The sequence below is a fragment of the Myripristis murdjan genome, chromosome 11 (assembly GCF_902150065.1).
Source record: "Myripristis murdjan chromosome 11, fMyrMur1.1, whole genome shotgun sequence".
NCBI lineage: Eukaryota > Metazoa > Chordata > Actinopteri > Holocentriformes > Holocentridae > Myripristis > Myripristis murdjan.
The window spans coordinates 19,743,582-19,763,159 of record NC_043990.1 but is presented as its reverse complement, the minus strand read 5'-3'; the positions used below and the strand labels follow the sequence as shown (position 1 = coordinate 19,763,159).

Below are 19,578 nucleotides of genomic sequence, written 5' to 3'. Positions count from 1 at the left end.
TCATAATGCCTGAATCAGCATTACACACACACACACACACACACACACACACACACACACTCTCATGGGCGCCATGGCTTGTGCCTGTCCGTCGTCACAGTGATAAATAGTGACGTGGCTCCTTAGTCAGCGAGAACTCCCAGCGGATTCTGTTGCCATGGGCCCTAGTTAGCACACACGCACACTCGCACACATACACGCACACACACACTGACAACACAGTGTGTGGTGCTGTCTGAAGTAAGCAAATAGTGTAATGAGCTATTGAGCAGCATTGATGTTGTCAGTGCAGTTGTATATCTTCATAAGAGCTCACAGCTGTGTGGTAAAATGTGTGTGTGTGTGTGTGTGTGTGTGTGTGTGTGTGTGTGTGCACGTGCATGTGTGAGTGCATGCATGATAATATACTTTGTCTCTGTTGTTGCTCTTTTTGTTCCACGAGGCACTCTGGCACCACCAGTTTGAAAGGTGCTCTATAAATAAATTATTTCAATAATTTACTTACTTACTTTACCTTTTGTGTGAACCCTCAGCACAGAAACAAAAGCATCAGTGTGTTATGCTGCTGAGGCACCACTCAAATACAGTGACCTACTAAGTTACTGCATGTTGAAATCCTTGTATTGATTATGTGTACAGTGTGGGGTGCAACCTGTGATTCTCTGTTAATATGGTCTCATAGTTTAGTGCAATTTATTTGACAATTTCTACTTACTAAAATGTACAGCACAGTAAACATGAATAAGACCTTGTCAGTGATGTAAAAATAACTCTGTTGTTGTGATATATTAGGTATATTGCATGTGGTTATTGGGGAATAAACATAGAGTATATTAATAAAAATGCACAGAACTGACTTATGATGAAAAGCTGTCTGCAAGCAGTGCTACATTTAACAAACACATGATGAGCCACTAAGTCACCAAGCCACATCCATCGAGGTTACGGACACGGATACAGACAAAAGTGTACTCACTAATCCCTAGTTTATTTTGCTGCTCAGTGCATGTGCCTGTCTGTGTGTGTGTGTGTGTGTGGGTGGGTGTGGGTGTGGGTGTTGGTGCCAAGCAGTTACCCTATTACACTGCTGTAAAAACAAAGACAAAAAAAAACAAACAAACAAAAAAAAAACTCCTCTCCAAGAATGTTTGCAAACCACAGTGGAAATGTTTCATATTTGTCCTACTTTTATTGAATTAACTTTTATAAGAAGCATATATAAAAATATGTTTGATTTATAATCACTAGTTTCTTGATATACAAGCATGGATAGGCTATGCACTGCACATGGTTGCATATTCATGTCAAAGCATTCCGTTATCAGACTATACATACAGTTTACAGTAGGCTATCCCAAAACCTGCATTCCATAAACCCAAAACCAGAGAGAGAGAGAGAGTGAGAGAGAGAGAGAGAGGGAGAGAGAGAGAGAGAGAGAGAGAGGGAGGGTTGAGGGGCTGGTACATAGAGACTGAAATAGCACTGGCTTATCATAACAAGTGAATCAGCTGCATGCTTGGTTTGTGCTCATCACTTTGAGGCATCTGATTGGATCAAATCTATCCTTCCTGCTCATTGGTTTAAAGGTCAGATGATGTGATGGAGATGTTTTCACCTGAATTGTCACCCAAACAGCGGCTCCTGATCCAGCAGGTGTGTGTGAAGGCCAGGCCGGAAGAAACCGTCGGTTGGAAGTGAAGAGGGGGTTTGAGTCCATACTTGCATGAGGTGCATCCAATGATTCAGAAGCACACATTGCCTCTCTCTTGCTGTGAAAAAGTTGCTTTTTTTCTGATGGCAGACAAAAGAGCCCCCAGGTGAGAGAGTCATTCTCTCCAGTCAGGAAGATACACCACAGAATGAGGGACACAAGGCATTTGTCCACCACCATGAACTGTCTCTGCCTCAGTGTGTGCAGCTCGGGGATGCTGTGAGGACACTCATCCTTTGTCAGGGCGATGCTGTGGTGTGTCCATTATAGGAAATCTGGGGAATGCCGTTACTGGAGTTGTCCAGGATCTCCTGTTGGGGATACACACAAAAACACAGGCTCAACGGAGCATTGCATTAAAAAAATGTCATTATCTGTTTAGTCCTTTGCCAGCTGAAACACACAAAGGGTGCACAACTCCGTGGCAGCCTTTTCCAAAACAGCTGAGGGGATTGGGTAGCACTTTTCAGATTTCCAAAAAGGGCAAGAAGTGACTTGCAAGAGCTGAGTCTCGCAAATTCCTGCAGGAAACTGTTGCGAATTCATTGAGCAAAGTGTGGGCGCACAAGCCCTGAGTGAGCATTAGAATGAATTGTTTTGCTATCAGAGGCTATACAGTTAAGATTTGCTCCAAATAACAAGATAATTATAGATATTTTCATCTCAGGATGCAATCTGTTGGCTTCGATGGACTTGGATTATGCTACACAAGCTCTATGGAGCAATTTTGTTGTCATGTTTTTTCCTTTTCTGGAGCTCTAAAAGTGGGACCCATTGTTACTTCTACTTCCCTGTGTGTCGTCTGGACAAAGACACTCAACTTGCATGGGGATGAGTAGATAATGACAAAATTTTCATTTTTGGATAAACTGTTTCTTTAACACACACCAGCCACGCATTGATGTTCTATATTTTGATGGTTTCATTTTGAAAAAAATCAGGTTGTTATTTGACACTACTGAAACCCATAAACAAGCCTATCCTCAAAAAATTTACTACTTCTCAGGAAAATGTCTTAAGATGACCTCTAACTTGTGTATCAACCCCTCATGTGTTTCACTTTTCTGACAGCAGTCATTATGTTAGAGTGGGTGCCATTTGTTTTAAAGGGTGGTTATATCATATTGTTAGCATAATCCAATCTGACAGGCTGACCAAAGAGAAGCATTGCTACCACCGTGTGTCACCCGACCTTCTCAGCCATCTCGTGGGAGTGGTGCAGCGAGTGCTCCCTCTCCAGGAACATCCTCTGCTGCTCAGAGCTGGCCAGGCGACATGTCAGCCATGTGGACAGGGTGCAGGAGGAGATCCCTGGACAAGAGGAAAATTTCAATAATATGCATTTTCACTCTTAAAAGGACAGTGGACAGTTCATTCATCTTTTGTACTTGGCTCTGTATGGAGACTGTGGGAACGTGTCAAAGGAGACAGATTCAGGAACAAAAAGGTTTGGTGGGACTGATTCCTGGCATAGTTAACCACTCAATGATCTAATATGACAGTGGTGGGGCTGAAGCCACTGTGATGGATTGGCATATGTGTCTATACTGATAGGCAATGAATGTAGACATGCTCTGAATGTAAATTTATTGCAGTTATTTCAGTCCTTTATTTATACATTATTCCTCCTTTACTATTTGTGCCTCACCTCTAGTGTGATCTTACATTATGTTGTGTTACATTGTGTTATTTCATATAACATATGTTACTTTGTGATTACTTTAGGTAATGTTGAGATTCTTAGTGGTTCTCTGTCTACATGGAACAGTGCATTAAGGTTCGGTACCCAGACAGGCGAGAGTCATGGCGGCCAGATGGATAGAGTGCATGGAGTCTGGCCGTTTGCTCAGGGCACGAACAAACTGGAAGTTGAGGATTCCACCGATCAGACCACAGATACAGCAAGCAGAAAACAGGATCATCTGGGAGAGAGAGAGAGAGGAAGGGAGAATTGTTTATGATTCTGCAAACCGCATGATAGATGTCTCATTTACAGACCTGTAAATAAGCTTTGGCAAATTGTGATGGGATGAGATATATAGTGTATACAAACGCCTTTTGAGTTTCCTTCCCTGTCATTCTGCTGTTTTGGACTGCAGCAGTGGACTGCGGCTGCAGTGATGAGTAATGTGTATTAGTTCAGATAAATCTCATTGCCTATTTGAAAATTGGATCGCTCTGCCAGGCACACAATCTCATCCAGAGGTATTGCATAGCTTGCTTGTTTGTGTGTGTGTGTGTGTTTTCGTGCCATGCGCACTTGTGCCTAGAGTGCAGGTCCTCTTTCATTGCTCCCAGTACAGATGCCTTTAGTGCCTTTAACCGCATGGAAAAGGGCATCTCTGATTTCAGCCATTACCCGGTGAAGTGTGGAAAATGGCTGGCAGGAGTCCACGGCCAAACCAGCTTAATGCAATCATCACCCCTCATGCAGACTGGAGGGAGGGGTTGGAGAGAGGTGAGAAGAGAAGGATGGAGAGAGATGGAGGAAGGTGGAATGCCAGAGAGGAGGAGAGAGAGGAATTGAAAATGAGTTGGAGAAAGAGACCAGAAAGTGATGAGAGGGTAAGACACAAAAAGAGCGAGATGGACAATGGGACAGGGATGGATGTGGCAAAGAGAGAGAGAGAGAAAGGTTGAGGGATGTCTCTGTTACAGAAGATTGTGCTGACATTGATCCATCATTAGCAACCTCTCCAGGGGAGAGATATAGACTGAGAGAAAAAGAGAAAGAGAGAGAGAGGCCGTGTCTCAGAGACAGTGAGAGGCTGTGAGGTGATCGCAGAGTGAAAAGATAGAGGGCGGACAGAGGAAACAGAGCGCCAGAAAGAGGAGAGGAGAGGTGACTGCTTGTCTCCTCCAGTTTCCCCAGATGTCTCTCACAGAACACACTGTATGCACCTGATCAGAGGACACACACACACACACACACACACACACACACAGATACACACCTCTGGATGTTTTGTAGAGCACAATGGGCCATGAGAATGCTTAGATTACACAGAGTCTGTTTGTGTCATTAATTTTGATAAGAGAAAACTGGATGCATATTTTATGTACTTTTATGTACTGTGCTTGTGATATGTATCAAAGTTGACCTCAGATACATATCACAAGTACACCCTCTAAAATCACTCTACATGACTAGTGTGAGCAACAAGCAATATTTGACAGCACATACTATTTTCTGTAACCCTACAAAGTAAAAGAGGTTCAAATTTTGATGTCTTTTGCATAACAGGAGTGCCTGAATTGCATAGAGCAAGTTTAAAGGGAGTGCCATAAAGCCAGTTGATTTATTTTCATTGCCTGGCTCCAGCAGTTAAAATAGGGACTTTGTTTAGTGTGAATTCTGAAAAAAAAAGAAAGCAATTTTAGCTAATTAAGGTGTTCAGCTGTCTTGTGACAGGATCGGATGCTGCTTAAATAAAAATTGCAGCCATACGTCATTGCAGGTGGTGTTCTCTCTCCCTTTTAGCCCAGCCTCAGGTGGCACATCATCCTAAGAGCTTTCAACTTCAATGTCCCAAGTCTGTCCTCCTGCCAACGGGTTGCCAATCAGCTCATACTCTCAGTCTGAATGTTTTTGAGTGCCTTTTGTTTTCCAGTTGTCTCTGCTTCAGTCATTTGCTTCCACTGGGCGGTGTTTGTGTGAAACAGCTGAAAAGTGGTTTGCCACCCTGACATCAACAACAGAGGACATTGATGTTCATGAGCTTAATTCATATTGGATGAAAAATGACACAGTGACAAATTCAAACAATCTTCCCATCATCAAAATAGTTTAGAGTCAGTAAGCTGACATTTTGCCTAAGCAAGCACCATTCTCTTAATTTTACAGGTCAATGTGATGAAGAGTGAACCTAAAAATTAGAGAATCTCAGCAAGACATGAACAAAAGTGGAGACACAGATGGTGAGGTGGCGAACATGATGCAGAGAGTAGGGTTCTTTGTAGAGTACATTATACAAATGCCTGATTGCCAAAAATGTAACCAGATACAAGAGATATTTTCTATAGGTGCAAACAGCTGCCCGCTAACCATAGCCACATGTTCTGGTCCAGATTTCTGCCAGCAAAATTTAACACTCTGTAAAAATTGGATGTTACAGATATAATGGCATTTTCATTCAGACATCTTTGATATGTGGCTGTTCATTCTCCACAACACTTGTGTAAAATCAATAAAAAGATTTGAGAAAAAACATGCCACAGAAAGAGCAAGAAGAAGTTGCTATTATTCTTTGTATTAAAATCATTATTTGTGATGGTGGCTGTTTCTAAAAAAAAAACATGAGAAACAAAATTGTTGAGCAGACTCCCTTAAATGTCACATCGCTGCTGAGCTCAGCCCTCTCTCCTCTGCAGTAAGAGAGAGACAACAGTCTATAGGACAATAAAAGGGGACCAAAACAGATTACTGGGAAATTGAGGATAAACACAAGAGTGTGTACTTACAATCAGACCAGTCCTCTTTCTCGCACACAGCACTCCACACATCCCGCAGACCAGAAACTGGAAAGAGAAAGGGAAAAAATGATTAATCAATCAGTCCTTTATATTGTTTACAGTCCTTTATATTATTACAGTGATTGAATGTCATTGAGAAAATGCCAAGATGAGGAATATTCTGATATTTTACTGCTAACACCCCTCACTACACGCCCCCTCTCTACTCCAACATGATGGGTGAATTCATTCTCTGTGTTTGTTTATTCAAAGGCTATTTTCTCCCTCTTTTTTAAAAAAGTGTGTCATGCTGGGCTGTGGGTGGGAAGCCATGCTGTCCTGGATGGATATGCCTCATTCCCAATCCCAACACCAGTTTGCTACCTTTTGTTCTAGAGCTGCAATTCAAAGGCACTTATGGGAATGCTTATGATCAGCAGTGCAAACCAGTGGATCAGCCAAACTCCATTATTTACAGTGATTGGAGTATATTATGAAACACGCTGCCAGGTTTGCAGAGAGGCAGGCAGACAACTCTGCTCAAAATTTGAACGAGTGACAGATGATGGATTTTGCATCTGTGTTCCAGCAAAAAAAAAAAAAAAACGAGAATGATCTCCATGATCTCCTAAAGACTGTTGCTTTATAGGAAGGAGCACAGAACAGTAAATCAAATCCAGGTTGGAGAGATGTTCAGCTTGATCTGAGGACAGTGGGGAGTGTCAGATCGACACCCAGTTCCTGACAAGGTCTCTAAACCCTTCAGTGATCATGAGCTGAGGGTGTCAAGCAGCAGCTGACTCAGCAGACAGCACTCAAAAGCTGTAAGGTTAAAAACACACTGGTGTTTAATTGCATAACAGTTGTTCAGCAACTTCATACACACATTGTTGTAGCACACATACACTTGCAGCGCACACACAGAGAAGCTAAATAATGTGGCATCATGTTGCTCTGATACACACACACACTTTAAGAAACTTTTCTGATACTCCTATCCCTGCAAAAGTCTCTTATGGATCTATATATGCCGCTCGAGGAAGAGCGCCAAGCTTGAAACGCATTGCATCTAACAAGGCTCGAGTTATAATCTGAGCTTTGTGGGAGTCTCTAAAATAACATTAGGAGCATAGATAAATAAATAAATAATAGCCTAACGACGGAGAGAGAGTGTGTGTGTGTGTGTGTGTGTGTGTGTGTGTGTGTGTGTGTGTGTGAGAGAGAGAGAGAGAGAGAGAGAGAGAGAGAGACAGAGAGAGAGAGAGAGAGAGAGAGAGAGAGACGGACTGCTCATGACTTGGTCCAACACTCTTACACACACACGCGCACTCATGCAAGCACAGCAGCCCACTATTTGCAACAACTGTGTCAAGTTATTTGCAGCAACCTGAAACTGCCTGAGATGCCTGAGACATTGCAATAAAAAGTTTCACTGGCCTGAAATATGCCAACACAGGGCCGGCGGCGGGATGAGGTCACTGACTACTTCTACACGTGGCGCTGAAAAGGCGGCGCTATCCGCGGTGCTGAAATAACAGCTAAGCTCAGCGATTGTCTCTATAGCAAAGCAAGTGACAGCTGTCAAGCTAGCAGGTGAAGTCCAGTTGTGTAAAGCTGTTTTTTGTCTTTGTGGGGAAAAGACAAAACTAGCCAGGCCTGTAAACCCAGCAGGCAGTAGCGGCCTCTTTTCAGTGGTATAGTTGCTAGTCTATACTACTTCTTTCTATTCAATGTATATTATATTCAATACTTTATAAAGACAATGCTGGCTGACACAAGTATTGTCTTCTTCCTCCAGATGGGTTCCCACATTTCGCCTCATGCCCTCTCCAAAGACAGAGTTAGCCCAATTTTCTACTGAGCACCCTGGTGGCTTGGTGGCGAAGTGCAGCCATACTGTGTCATTCAAGAAAGAATATGCTGTTTTAAGTTGTTTTGGAAAACGTGTTTCTTTTAGTCTATTTGTTAACGTAAATAACACACATTACATTGAAAAATGCATTATTTGTGATTAAAATAGTGGTTGTTAGTTTTGGTAATGTATTACTACCCCTAGAGCTCAAGCTCCTCCTTTTTCGAACTCAGCTCCAACATAGCTGAATGCTATATGGGAGCACTCTTAAGTGCTTTTTTTTGCCAGAAATATTGATAACAAATAAAAGACTTATTTTGCATCTATTTGATGTACTCTGACCCATTGGGAGCCAATTTTTCTGCTGCCTTTTGTATGTTAAATCATGGATATATTTTTGTCCCTATGACTCATTTTGCCTGAATGCACTGCAAGTGAGCTCCCAGGCGATTTAAATTAAGCGATAGTCAATGGATGGCAGTGACTGCATTCCCCCAGCCTGGGCAGCCATGTCAAGCCATGCTCATATAGGGTTCAGCTAACTTATAAGTTATAAACATTAGGAATGTAACTTTTCACTGTGGGGGAACAAAATCAAGACAATGAGGCTGTCATGGACACATTAACCGGAGGAGACAGATGCAGAGGACAGAGGATAATTGTGCATAAAAGCACTGACCCTGCGAAACACTGAGCGGCAAAGCGAGCATGAATTAGTGTAACCAATCCTGAACTCATCAGGGTCAGAGCCGAGGCATCCAGCACGCTGAATGATTCTTTGCCTCTCTCTGACAGCTAATTGGCAAAATCAGGCTGCAAACAATGGATTAGAGGAGGAAGGTTATGGGGTGATACACTGTTCCCTAATTTTGGATGGGCCTTCATGGTGATCCTTGCACTTTTCATTGAACAAGTACCTAAAATATTTTGAATATACCCAAAATGTAAACTTAGCCTTTAACACTCAGTGAAACCAAAGGAGTCACATATGGGTGAATTTTGAACTCCAGATAGGGATCAACACCACCAACATGAAAAAAATGTATTCAACAGTGGTTTGAAATATATCATATCCCGTTATCTTTACCTTTTAAAAAAATCAAAGCCACATTTTTTTTTAAATTTAACTTATGAAATGGTTATTCAAGTCAATATCATATAGAACCGCTGTCATCAAAAGTGTCTCACCCTTTTCCCTGTTTTCATTATAAGCTAAAACAGAAGCGCATCATAGCAAAACTTTCACACTATAAGTAAGGATGTGATAAATAGAAAAGAGGTCATACTTCCCAGCCAAACAACCACATACAAATCAGTCATATTTTCAGATGAGAACTAAATTATGCCTTTTATCTAAGTTCTTACCCCTGATTTATCACTGTGATACTATTCACTCAGAATTTCACGATAAAGAATATCGCCAACCTTACAAAGCTGGGTAAACAATATTTTGACTGTGTTTAGGTAGGTATGTACCCTCCATAGCCTACTTATTCTATGTGGACGCACAGACGAAAAAATTACGGAAAAGGAGTCTGTCCCGGGACGTACACAGAGTCCACTCCAGACCGGGGAAGCGTCGCCCTGCTGCGGCTTGTGCTCGCCCCGGACCCAGCTGATGCCCACGGCTCCCAGGACGATGCTCGCCACACCCAGGCCCACCTCCACCACCGACAGCAGCAGAAGGCTCCACAGGATCTTGCGGCTGGAGCACATGCTGCCCCGGGCATCGCTCCTGGAATGGGGGTGGAGGAGGAGGAGGCGGACAGAGGGCAAGAGGAGTCCGCTTGTCGGCGTGGGCTCCTACTTCCTCATAGCCGGTTTGAAAGGAGTAGTTATCCGGAGGAGAAGATCCGAAAGTGGGCCAGTTAGTGTGGAGGTTAGTCTAAACTGGCGCTCCTCTGAAGCGCTGCTATGAAGTTCCTCCCTTTGCAAGTGTGTGTGCGTGCGTGCGCGGGCATGCACGTGTGTGTGTGTGTGTGTGTGTGTGTGTGTGTGTGTGTGTGTGTGTGCGCGCGCGCGCGCGTGTCTCCTGGCTCTACCCAAGGAACTGAAGCGCCGCTGCGCGCAACAGTCAGCAGCATGCGCTCAATCCCGCGCACACACCCATCTGCGACCCGACCCGCCGGCCCCCACTGCACCAGCCACGCGCTCGGCAGTCATCTCTCTCTCTCTCTCTCTCTCTCTCTCTCTCTCTCTCTCTCTCTCTCTCTCTCCCTCCCCCGGTCTCACCTGAAGGAAGCCATGATGTAATTATGCTAACAGAAGCTGATGCTGAACACTAAATTGGATGACGATCATCTACTGTAATTACTCTTTTATATTTTCTCATAAATATTCAAAGCATCTGGAAGGGTTCAAAAGCGCCATAGTTTATGACTCATATTAGCATACTCTCATTCACAGCTGTGGTGTCACCAGGTAAAACTGTGTGTGTGCGAGTGCCGTTTCAGAAAAGCAACATTATCTTAGTTTTTCAAAGTCATTGTCGTTTGCTCCACCGACTGTTAGCCGAGCAGGAGCCGGCAGCTCATCAAAATCAAGATTTATACTGGAGCGACCAGTGACGTGATGGCCTCTACATCTAAGGATGATGCCAGATAATTTGTAAATAGGGCCTAGGTTCCAAAAGAGCACATTTCTGCTTTAAGTTTTGAGGCCACTCATTCTAAAGAGGGTATGTCAGTGGGTGTGGCATACTTCAAAACACTCCTAAATGCCCAACAGGTTAGTGAAAGACCACGACATTTTGACAAAAAGCAAATCCTAGGGGAAAGAACAACATATTAACTTTTCACAGTGATTGGGACATTTTCTTTTTCTTTATTGTGTTTTATTTCTTCCGAAGGGGACCTTGTGGGGTGTCTCCATGTGTTGCTGCCTCTGGTGGTGCTCTTTATCACAGAGTCTGAATCAGAGATATTAGCTCGACTGACCTTCATTCATTCATTTGCTCCTCTCATACCATGTTATGTGAATGAAAAACTCTCTACAAACATTTTTTTTTTTTTTTTTTACATCCAGCTGTCTCACATGGTAAACAATAGGAAAACGCACGAAAATATAGTGCTTTAAAAGAACAATTTTGAAAAATAGGCAAAAAAACAAAACAACACAAATTTACAATCAATAACATTTACAGTCTTAACAATAGTGAGTCCTGGACTGGGGACCAGTATGATCATTCCCATGTCCTTCCAGGACACACCCAATATGTTTTTTTTTTTTGTTGTTGTTGTTGTTTTTTTGCCATTTCTCCAAAGAGGGGCTTAGTGGTGTGTCCTCTCCATGCTAGCACATGTTTTAGTAAAGCCACAGTGTTTGGAGATTTACAAGTTGTTAGTGTTTGATATAACACATAATGAGCCATATGTTACAATTATCACTTACAAAAGTTGCCCAGTATTACTTTTTATAGTCATCTCAAAGATAAATCAACCAAAGAACCACTTGTAAAGATCAGGCAGAACCCTGTACTCCTGGGCCTTCCCTACGTGGGCGCAGGCTTGGCAGATGGCATGTGTGAACTCATGTTTCTCCTCAGTGAGGTGACGCCTAACAGAAAAGCCCTGCCGCCAATCAAAGTAGTGCATGTAGGTCTCATTATCCTTATCCAGCCTCAGGAGGAACTCAGCCAATTTTGTGGCATCAGGGAAGTCGTTTACATGCACAAAGGAATCACCTGGAATGAAATCCTCATAGTTCTGCCTTGGTGGGCCCAAAACTACTGGCACAGTGCCAACAGCAAGGGGTCCATTGAGCTTTTCGGTGATGTAGTCTTTGTCAGTTGAATTCTCAAAGGCAAGGTTGAACTTGCAGCTGCTAATGGTCATAAAATAGTCTTCACCCTTTGAGAAAGAAGCAGAAGATCTGTTAAAGATGTCCACCTTTATGTGTTGGACAAGTTCTCTGAGGTAACTTTGCCTTGCTCCTGTCATGGGGTCGTTGTTATCCACAAACAAACAAAGCAACCGTTCTTTCTTTGGTAACACAAAATATTGATCAGTGGGCCTCTTGACTCTCATTTGCCAGCGCACATGAATATCAGCATCCTTCCTGTAACTTAGAGTTAAATTGAAAAGGCCTTGAATCCCTGGTATTTTTTGTGTGTTGGTCGGTGAGTCCATATTGAACCAGATCCACCTCTGAAATTGGGGTCTGGGTGAAGTGGGAAGGTTGGACAGGTCGTCTGCGATAGCCCTGTGAAATATCAAAACTCCCTGCGCTTTGGAGTACAAATTTTTATCATCTGTGAGGTGGCAGCTGTCAATGTTGAAAAGCCTCTTGCAGTCTTCAAAATCAAACCGTTTGTTTTTAGGCCAGAACCATAGCAGCACAATAGGCTTGTCTGACTGTTGTGTGACTCCAGAGCTCTTCAGCTGTTTTGATTTGGCATGCTTTGTCAGCCGCCCTGATTGAGCTATGGCAGGATGGCATTTTGGAGATGGAGATGAGTTATAGTACATTAAAAATAGGGTCATGAGACCACCCAGCATCATAAACCCTGTGAAGACGACATATAAAGGCTTCAAAGCTGCTGCAGAAGGCATGTTGAACCTGCAAAAGAAGAAGAATACCTTGTTATAATTCTTGACAGCAAATGTCTTATATTCATGAGCTAATTATTGGCATTATAATGTCAGATGTAATGTAATCTTACACAAGATATCACACTGGCTTTCCAGTTGTCATTTTTAAACTAAATACTAGGAACAAATAATTGAGAAATCCTACTCTTGTGGTCATGCTATTACATAAAACAGTTCAAATAAATACTGTTCACAACTGAAATTGAAAATGAAATCTGTGATTTCATCAGGATGCACAGGTACTTGTGACTGAACAGCACACACACAGCGTTTGTTTGTGGAAAAATAAGCTTTAATTTTGTTGTTGTCACAGTATTTCCGCGTCTTCCCTGTATCCCTCTCCATTTCTCCAATCTCAGTGCAGATGATAGTAGAGTAACAGCTAAACTCAAAGGTAAAACCCTTAAATTGCAGAAAATAACCTCTTTTGTTAATCACATTGTTATATTTGATATTATACTGGATTACCATATTACAGTAAAGGAAACCAAAGGCACAAATTTGGGTAAATTAATAAACCTTGACTTACTTGAGCAATATATAAGGAAAATCAGGTTATCCTCTAGGATGATTTCATCTTTCAAAATATTCCATTCTCAAATGTCTACTTTTAAAAATATATAAATATACCTTTGTGGTTAGTTTTGGTAAGGTAGTTGATATAGAAAAGACAATACTAATGAAAAAATGAAAATGAAGGGCATCTCTCCAAAAAAGGAGACACTTCTTATTACCAGGTGAATCCATAAAAAGATGTTATCAGAGATTAGAGCATACTTTTAACTCTGTATAATCTTTCTATTTGCATTCATGATTTGTTGCACCAACATGAATACAATAAGAAAATGGTACTGGAACATAAAAATAAATGCTGTCACCAAATGATGGCGAGACAGAGACACCTGCAGGTGTCAGCCAAACCACTGAGGGTGGTTTCCTCAATGAGCCCAGCCAATAAGAAGCAAGATCTAACAGGTTAAATTTGCATCATCATACATTATCAAAAGCAATCTTCCACCTCCACCATGACTGAAAAAAAAAAAAAAAAAAAAAAAAACAAGGAGGGAGAGACTTTTACTTTCTGCCAATACCAGTTTAAGTGCATACGGGATGTGAGGATGTAAGAAGATCAAATTAACACTGAGTTTGTGGTTTACACTACAGCAGCTGCTAGATAAAATGCTAAATAAGAAATCCTTCCATTTTAAGCAGTTTAATCCTCCCCATCTTAAGAAAAGACGTACTGGTGAATGAGTATGTAAAACCACTTTATTTATTTAAAAAGACAGACAGACCGTGTGCATTTGTTTGCTTTTATCTTTGTGCTGAGAATATTGATTGGGCATTTAGTATTTTTTTTTTTAGTAATGCTTGCTCATATTAACACTTGGGAAACATCTATTGCTTTCACACTCTAAAATAATCTCATTTGACAAGTATATAAAATAATTGGTAACACTTTACAAGAAGAGTACAACAATTAAAGTTAGTTAATGCCATAATAAACATTAAGTAACAGGTAATAAACATTAAGTAAAAGTTAACTAACTGTTAATTAATGTGTCTAAGAATCATGTTCTAATGCTAAGGTATTAATTTATATGTTATTTAAGGGTTATTGTAGATATTATTAACATTAGTAAATGCCATAATAATCATTAACTAACAGTGAATTAACCATTATGGCATTAACTAACGTTAATTAACGTTAATTGTTGTAGGCTACTCTTATTGTAAAGTGTTACCAAATAATTTTATTGAAATTCTTCTCACTTCAAGTCACATGTGATATAATGTATATCATGCTATATATGATGGCAATGCTGAAAATATTCAAGTGTATTAAACGATTCAAATTTGGATCACAGTCTCAAAAACATTATCTGCAAGAACCATTAAATGTATCAGAAGCAGTGGTGGGTGTAGTACTGAATCTGTACTCAAGTAAAAGTAATTACTCTCATAAAAATCGTTTGACAAACATAATCCTGTAAATGTTTAACGGCACTTGGTCAATAAACTCTCAAAGAGTCATTTTATACACGTCCAAGCCGAGTTTTAAGTCTCTATTTTTTCCGTGCTTCGATGTGAAGGGCCCTGCATATGAATTGCGCGCACACACAATGGAATATGATGATGATGATGATGATGATGATGATGATGATTACAACGTAAAGAATTATTGAGGCAGTAAACCTATACTGTTTATAGGGACAAACCAAAACTGTGCGTCACGCGTAAAGCCCAGCAGGACAGTTTCATCCGCCCATATTTGCTTTCTCCCTTTGCTTCTAAGAAAATATTAAATATTCCTGAATCCTGGAAACTGAATACTGAGTAAATACCAGCTGGTAGCCTGCTGAGTGACAGCCAAGATCCTTTTCAGTGTGTATTTAATGAATTCACCATCGTGATGGGCAACAGGTTAATGCCCATCACGGAAGTCACGCTCCGCGCAAAGAGAGGACTCTGTTAGCAGAAGGTGAAGTATCTTTGTCGGCTTGTTACAGGGAGATGCACTCAGCGGCCACCAGTTGCATAGTGTGCAGTGACTGGATTTGAGTTATATTAGTTGAACAACTAAACTTTAAATTGAAAAGATATTCGCCTGATTTTCTCCATTTTTGGTACTGAGACAACTCGTCAATATCTGGCACAAGCGCGGGTGTTTTTGACGAGTCATAAAAACGAGACATAAAAAAAACAATGTCGAGGCAGAGAAAAGATACATATAAATATGAATTTAATTTCAATTACTGTAATGGCCTCAACCTCGATATAGGTAGTCAAATGTCACAATAAAATATTAAACTGCATACTGAGTGTAATATTCTGTGTCAAAGTACTATCATGTGAAGCTTTGTGCTATTTTGATTCAGTTAATAACCTGCTTTAACATTTGGGGCTCTAGTTTCCCGGCGCAGCGCGGGGTGGCGCAGTGAGGCGAACCCCGCGCAGAGCTAGTTTCGACCGGCGAAACGGCAGAGGCGGACAGTGTCCAAGTTTCGCAGGCGGAGGTTCGCCGAGATGGGAGTTGCGGCGCAGCGGGGGGAGGTGCCCACAGATTTGGCTTGGCGCAGTGACAGTTTCGTGCCAAAAGGCTTCGCCGAGGTGCGCCAAAAGCTCGCCATCTGAAACCACGTCTACTTTCAGCGCAAGGCGGAGCGGAGCCGGCGCAGTGGAAGTTTGGCTGGCTGGCGTACATTACCAAAACCTCACAATCAGCACAAACGGTGCCAATCTCCTTTGATCTGACATCAGCTGTGACGGGACAGTTGATATGGAGATATATGTATGTGCTGATTGTGATCGTAGCATTGAATAGTATTTTTTTCAGTATTTATTGCATTGTTCATGTGCCTGACATTCCAGAAGCCTGCCTGTGAGGTTTTGGTGACGTGTCCGCACTGCTCGCCGGTCTCCGCTCCGCGCCTGTCTCCTGAGCTCATTAAGCCTTCGCGCAGCGCATTTTAAAGGCAAGGACAGGGGCTCATTTGATTGGTTACATGTGAATCGGCTGTGTCAAACCCACTCCATGCCTTCTCTCCTCCTCTCCGCCGGTAGGAGGGACGGCGGAGTACTTGCGCCACCGAGAACGGCGTGCCAAACTTGGAAAATCCGCCTGGCCACACCCAGTTGGCGAAGCGCATCTGCGCTACGCCCCCGCCTCGCCTGGTCTGCGAAACTAGAGCCCTTGATCACAAATTATGAAAAACCTTTGAGCTGTCATTACCATAACAGTAATGTGAGAGCACTTGATTAATTGTTGTAAAAGACATGGGGCTCTAATATGTCACATGTCACTGACCCTATAACTCGATTTATTTATTTATTTATTTATTTTGTGTTGTTCACTTGAAGAAATTAAAAAGAACAACTACTTGGGCTAATGAGACTCTTTTAAAACCCACTGTATAATGTCATTGCCATCAAACTAAAAAAATAAAAATAAAAAAATTCCCCAGTCCCAAACAGTTTGGAATTCAGTGTGAACTGATTCCACCCCTGGTACAGAGTAAGTTCAGGGTTTTTTTTTAAGGCCCACAACAACAAACAAAACAAGATGCCAGCACCTGACTTTAACTGTCATAGAATAAACATGTCAGCAAACAGGTTGTTCATGAAAAGTACCACTGGTAGAGGTTATGAACCACATGGTAGTTGCTATCTCGTGACATGTGTTTGCATGCGAGGCAGATGGGGTGAATGAATTCATTGTTCATGGACAGGAGGTGAGGAGTGGCTTGGTAGAACTCCCTCCACCGAAAGTAACGACTGTACACCTCGTCGTTCTTGTCTAGGTAGAGCAGGAATTCTGCCAGCAACTTTGCGTCAGAAAAATCATTTATGTGAATGAATGAGTCAGCTGGGAGGAACTGCTCGTAGTTATCTCTTGGTGGGCCCAAAACTACAGGCACTGTCCCAGCCACAAGGGGCCCATTGACCTTTTCTGTGATATAGTCTCTGTGGACTGAGTTCTCAAATGAGAGGTAAAATTTACAGCTGCCTATAGTTGAGTAATAGTCTTCATATTTCAGATGGCTACCTCCGAATGCCGTACCAAACACATGGATCTTGATGTGTTTGTTCAGTTCTCGGTAATATGTTTCCCTCAGACCTGTCCCAGTCGAAGGGTTGTTGTTGCTGACAATCCAACACACCAACTTGTCTTTTTTTGGCAAAACAAAGTCTTTCTTCATCTCCGCTGTCTTGATTATCAGCTCATTCCTCACAGTAATGTCAGCATCTCTTCGGTAGCTCAGCGTTAGGTTGAACAGGTTCTCCAAACCAGGTATCTTCAGCGTGTTTGTCGGGGACTCCACATGGAACCAAATCCACTTCTGAAAAGCTGGTCGTGGAGTCTGTGGCATGTTTCTCAAATGCCAATCAATTTCTTTGTGAAAGAAAATGATGCCCTCTGCTCTGGGGTACAGCGATCTGTCATCAGTCAGCACACAACTGTTAACTTGGAAGTGGGTAAAACAGATTTTGAAGTCGAACTTCACACCGAGGGGCCAAAACCAGAGTAAGACTATGGGCTTTTCTTCATGATCTTCCCAAACAGGTGGTGGAGACGGAGACTCAGGGCAGGAGCCCGGAGATGATTGCTCAAAGTAAAGAAAATACGAAACAATTGAGCACATAAGCCCAAGAGCAGCTATTTTCACTAATGTCAGTGTTATACTGGAAGCTACCATCATCTGTGGAGGCAAAGACAGAAGCTAATGTGATGGCCAGTTTGCTACACTGAATTACAAGAGGCAGTAAATCATCTTATAAGTCTTACGTTCTTTCTAAAAAACAGAGCTTTAAAATCAGTAAATGGACTTAATTAACATACAAGGCTGTAAACTATGACATCCTGAGTACACAAAAATAATGATAATAATAAAAAATCATATAAACAAACTCCAGTTTTCAAGCCAACCATACCAGTCTCATTCCCTAGAAGCATTAAGATTATCACCACTGAATAAAAGATGTGCTCACCCTTCTGTAGTTTCTGTGGCTGCCTCTCTGGCTGGATGTGTGTTCCAGGTGGGCTATCTGGTGGATGCACAGACACAGGTTTATAACACATGCCAATGGACACTAATGGAAGGGGCTATCTTACCTCGAGAGCCAAACAAGTCTAACTAGACAAGCAAGTCACTCATTTGCTGACACTGCTGGCCCAGCCCTTTCTTATTCCCAAAGCAGCAGTGGTGATGTTTTGTCATGCCCCTTTGCATTTGATACAGGTACACTAAAGGCACCCTTTAGTGTCTGTATGGTCTTGTTTTGTTTGTTTGTTTGTTTTTGCTTTACTTTGAATCTTTGTCTCATCATGTGACATGTACACGCTTGTGTAATTACATAAATGAAGGTTGCAGACTCTTCTCCAGAAGTTCCAAAGCACTTACTAATTTATTATTGGTAGTATATTATCGCTAAAGTTAACTGTTATATAAAGTTCCATTTCTTGTACTATCACATCACAAGACAAAGTTACCAAAATAGCCATTTCATACCTCTGATCTGTTATTTCTTAATTTGTTATCATAGCCAGCAGCGAGTGTGGCAGTCATGCAGCCCCTCCTCTCTTCAGTGATGGGAAAAGCAGGTCCTTCCAGAGTACTGAATCTTTGGAATCAAAAATTAGTTTACCAAACTGTTCAGTGGCTGACCAGAGCTTCGACTGCGTACACCCACTCATCGAACTGAAACACTGCCTACATTCAGTTCAGCTCGCTAAATGGTGACCTGAGAACGGTTGTTCGTGAGGGATAAGCCAGTGAGCTGAGAATGTAGTTGGATATAAGATACCATTTGCGCACTGAAAGCTGCTATAACAAAGTCCTGCCCTATTATGTACGGAATGTATATTTTCACAGCACCTAATTATTAAATAAAATATTTTGACACTACTTCCTACTTGGAGACTTTAAAACATGAGAGGCAGGGAGAGAGAGAGGGGCTGGCTTAAGTGACTCAGCAAGTGTCTCTCACTCCTGGCTCATGTTCACTGTGTGCGTTCAGTGGATTAATCACTTAACATGCCCCACTCCTGCACACTGGAAGGATCTGATGTCGGTTTCCCTTACTGCAGGATTCACCACACAATTACGACACATAAACTCATGAACTACAGAAGGTGGTGAGACTTGAAAAAAAAAAAAAAAATCAGGAATTGTATATTGTACATAACCTTGCTCATTTTAAATTCATGTGAAATCTAGTGAGTACAGGTGCAGCAGTGTGTTTGCCAAAGGGAGATATGCAAAACTTGCCCTGTAGTTGATAATCTACTAATATTGCTCATGTGGAACAGCCATCTCAAGTAGGTCTGGCTGATTTTTGAAAATAAAACACTCATGTGGGGGGCTGGTAGAGAAACAAGGAAGTGCCGAGAGAGCTCAGCTGAACCGAGACATGAACAGAACGTCTCAGGAGGCGATGCAGTTCAGCTGCTTCACCCGAGAGATTTGTTCTTT

The 19,578-nt window shown here is 42.0% G+C and overlaps 3 protein-coding genes across 3 annotated transcripts; all 3 read right to left on the bottom strand.

The window, feature by feature from the left end:
- Nucleotides 1-1,296: 1,296 nt before the first annotated feature.
- On the bottom strand, nucleotides 1,297-9,877 carry tmem196 (transmembrane protein 196). The gene is made up of 5 exons (XM_030064468.1): nucleotides 9,567-9,877; nucleotides 6,173-6,229; nucleotides 3,498-3,633; nucleotides 2,904-3,022; nucleotides 1,297-2,022 (listed from the first exon to the last, which is right to left on the bottom strand). The coding sequence occupies exons 1-5, from the start codon at nucleotides 9,729-9,731 to the stop codon at nucleotides 1,951-1,953; spliced, it is 549 nt and encodes a 182-aa protein (XP_029920328.1). The 5' UTR covers nucleotides 9,732-9,877; the 3' UTR covers nucleotides 1,297-1,950.
- Nucleotides 9,878-11,370: 1,493 nt separating this feature from the next.
- LOC115368385 (alpha-(1,3)-fucosyltransferase 9-like) lies at nucleotides 11,371-12,524 on the bottom strand. Its single transcript, XM_030064467.1, has one exon. It carries the CDS (start codon nucleotides 12,512-12,514, stop codon nucleotides 11,450-11,452), a length of 1,065 nt encoding a protein of 354 aa, XP_029920327.1. The 5' UTR covers nucleotides 12,515-12,524; the 3' UTR covers nucleotides 11,371-11,449.
- Nucleotides 12,525-16,722: 4,198 nt separating this feature from the next.
- Nucleotides 16,723-18,153, bottom strand: LOC115368384 (alpha-(1,3)-fucosyltransferase 9-like). Its single transcript, XM_030064466.1, has 2 exons — nucleotides 18,095-18,153; nucleotides 16,723-17,805 (listed from the first exon to the last, which is right to left on the bottom strand). Exon 2 carries the CDS (start codon nucleotides 17,803-17,805, stop codon nucleotides 16,723-16,725), a length of 1,083 nt encoding a protein of 360 aa, XP_029920326.1. The 5' UTR covers nucleotides 18,095-18,153.
- Nucleotides 18,154-19,578: the final 1,425 nt, after the last annotated feature.

What these genes read in the sequence shown, in the direction of transcription:
- tmem196 (XM_030064468.1), bottom strand. Translation starts at nt 9,731, where the DNA reads ATGTGCTCCAGCCGCAAGATCCTGTGGAGCCTTCTGCTGCTGTCGGTG. An exon ending in CATGACTCTCGCCTGTCTGG is followed by an intron (nt 3,023 to 3,497) that starts GTACCGAACCTT and finishes CCTCTTGTCCAG; the next exon opens with GGATCTCCTCCTGCACCCTG. An exon ending in CCCACGAGATGGCTGAGAAG is followed by an intron (nt 2,023 to 2,903) that starts GTCGGGTGACAC and finishes TATCCCCAACAG; the next exon opens with GAGATCCTGGACAACTCCAG.
- LOC115368385 (XM_030064467.1), bottom strand. Translation starts at nt 12,514, where the DNA reads ATGATGCTGGGTGGTCTCATGACCCTATTTTTAATGTACTATAACTCA.
- LOC115368384 (XM_030064466.1), bottom strand. Translation starts at nt 17,805, where the DNA reads ATGATGGTAGCTTCCAGTATAACACTGACATTAGTGAAAATAGCTGCT.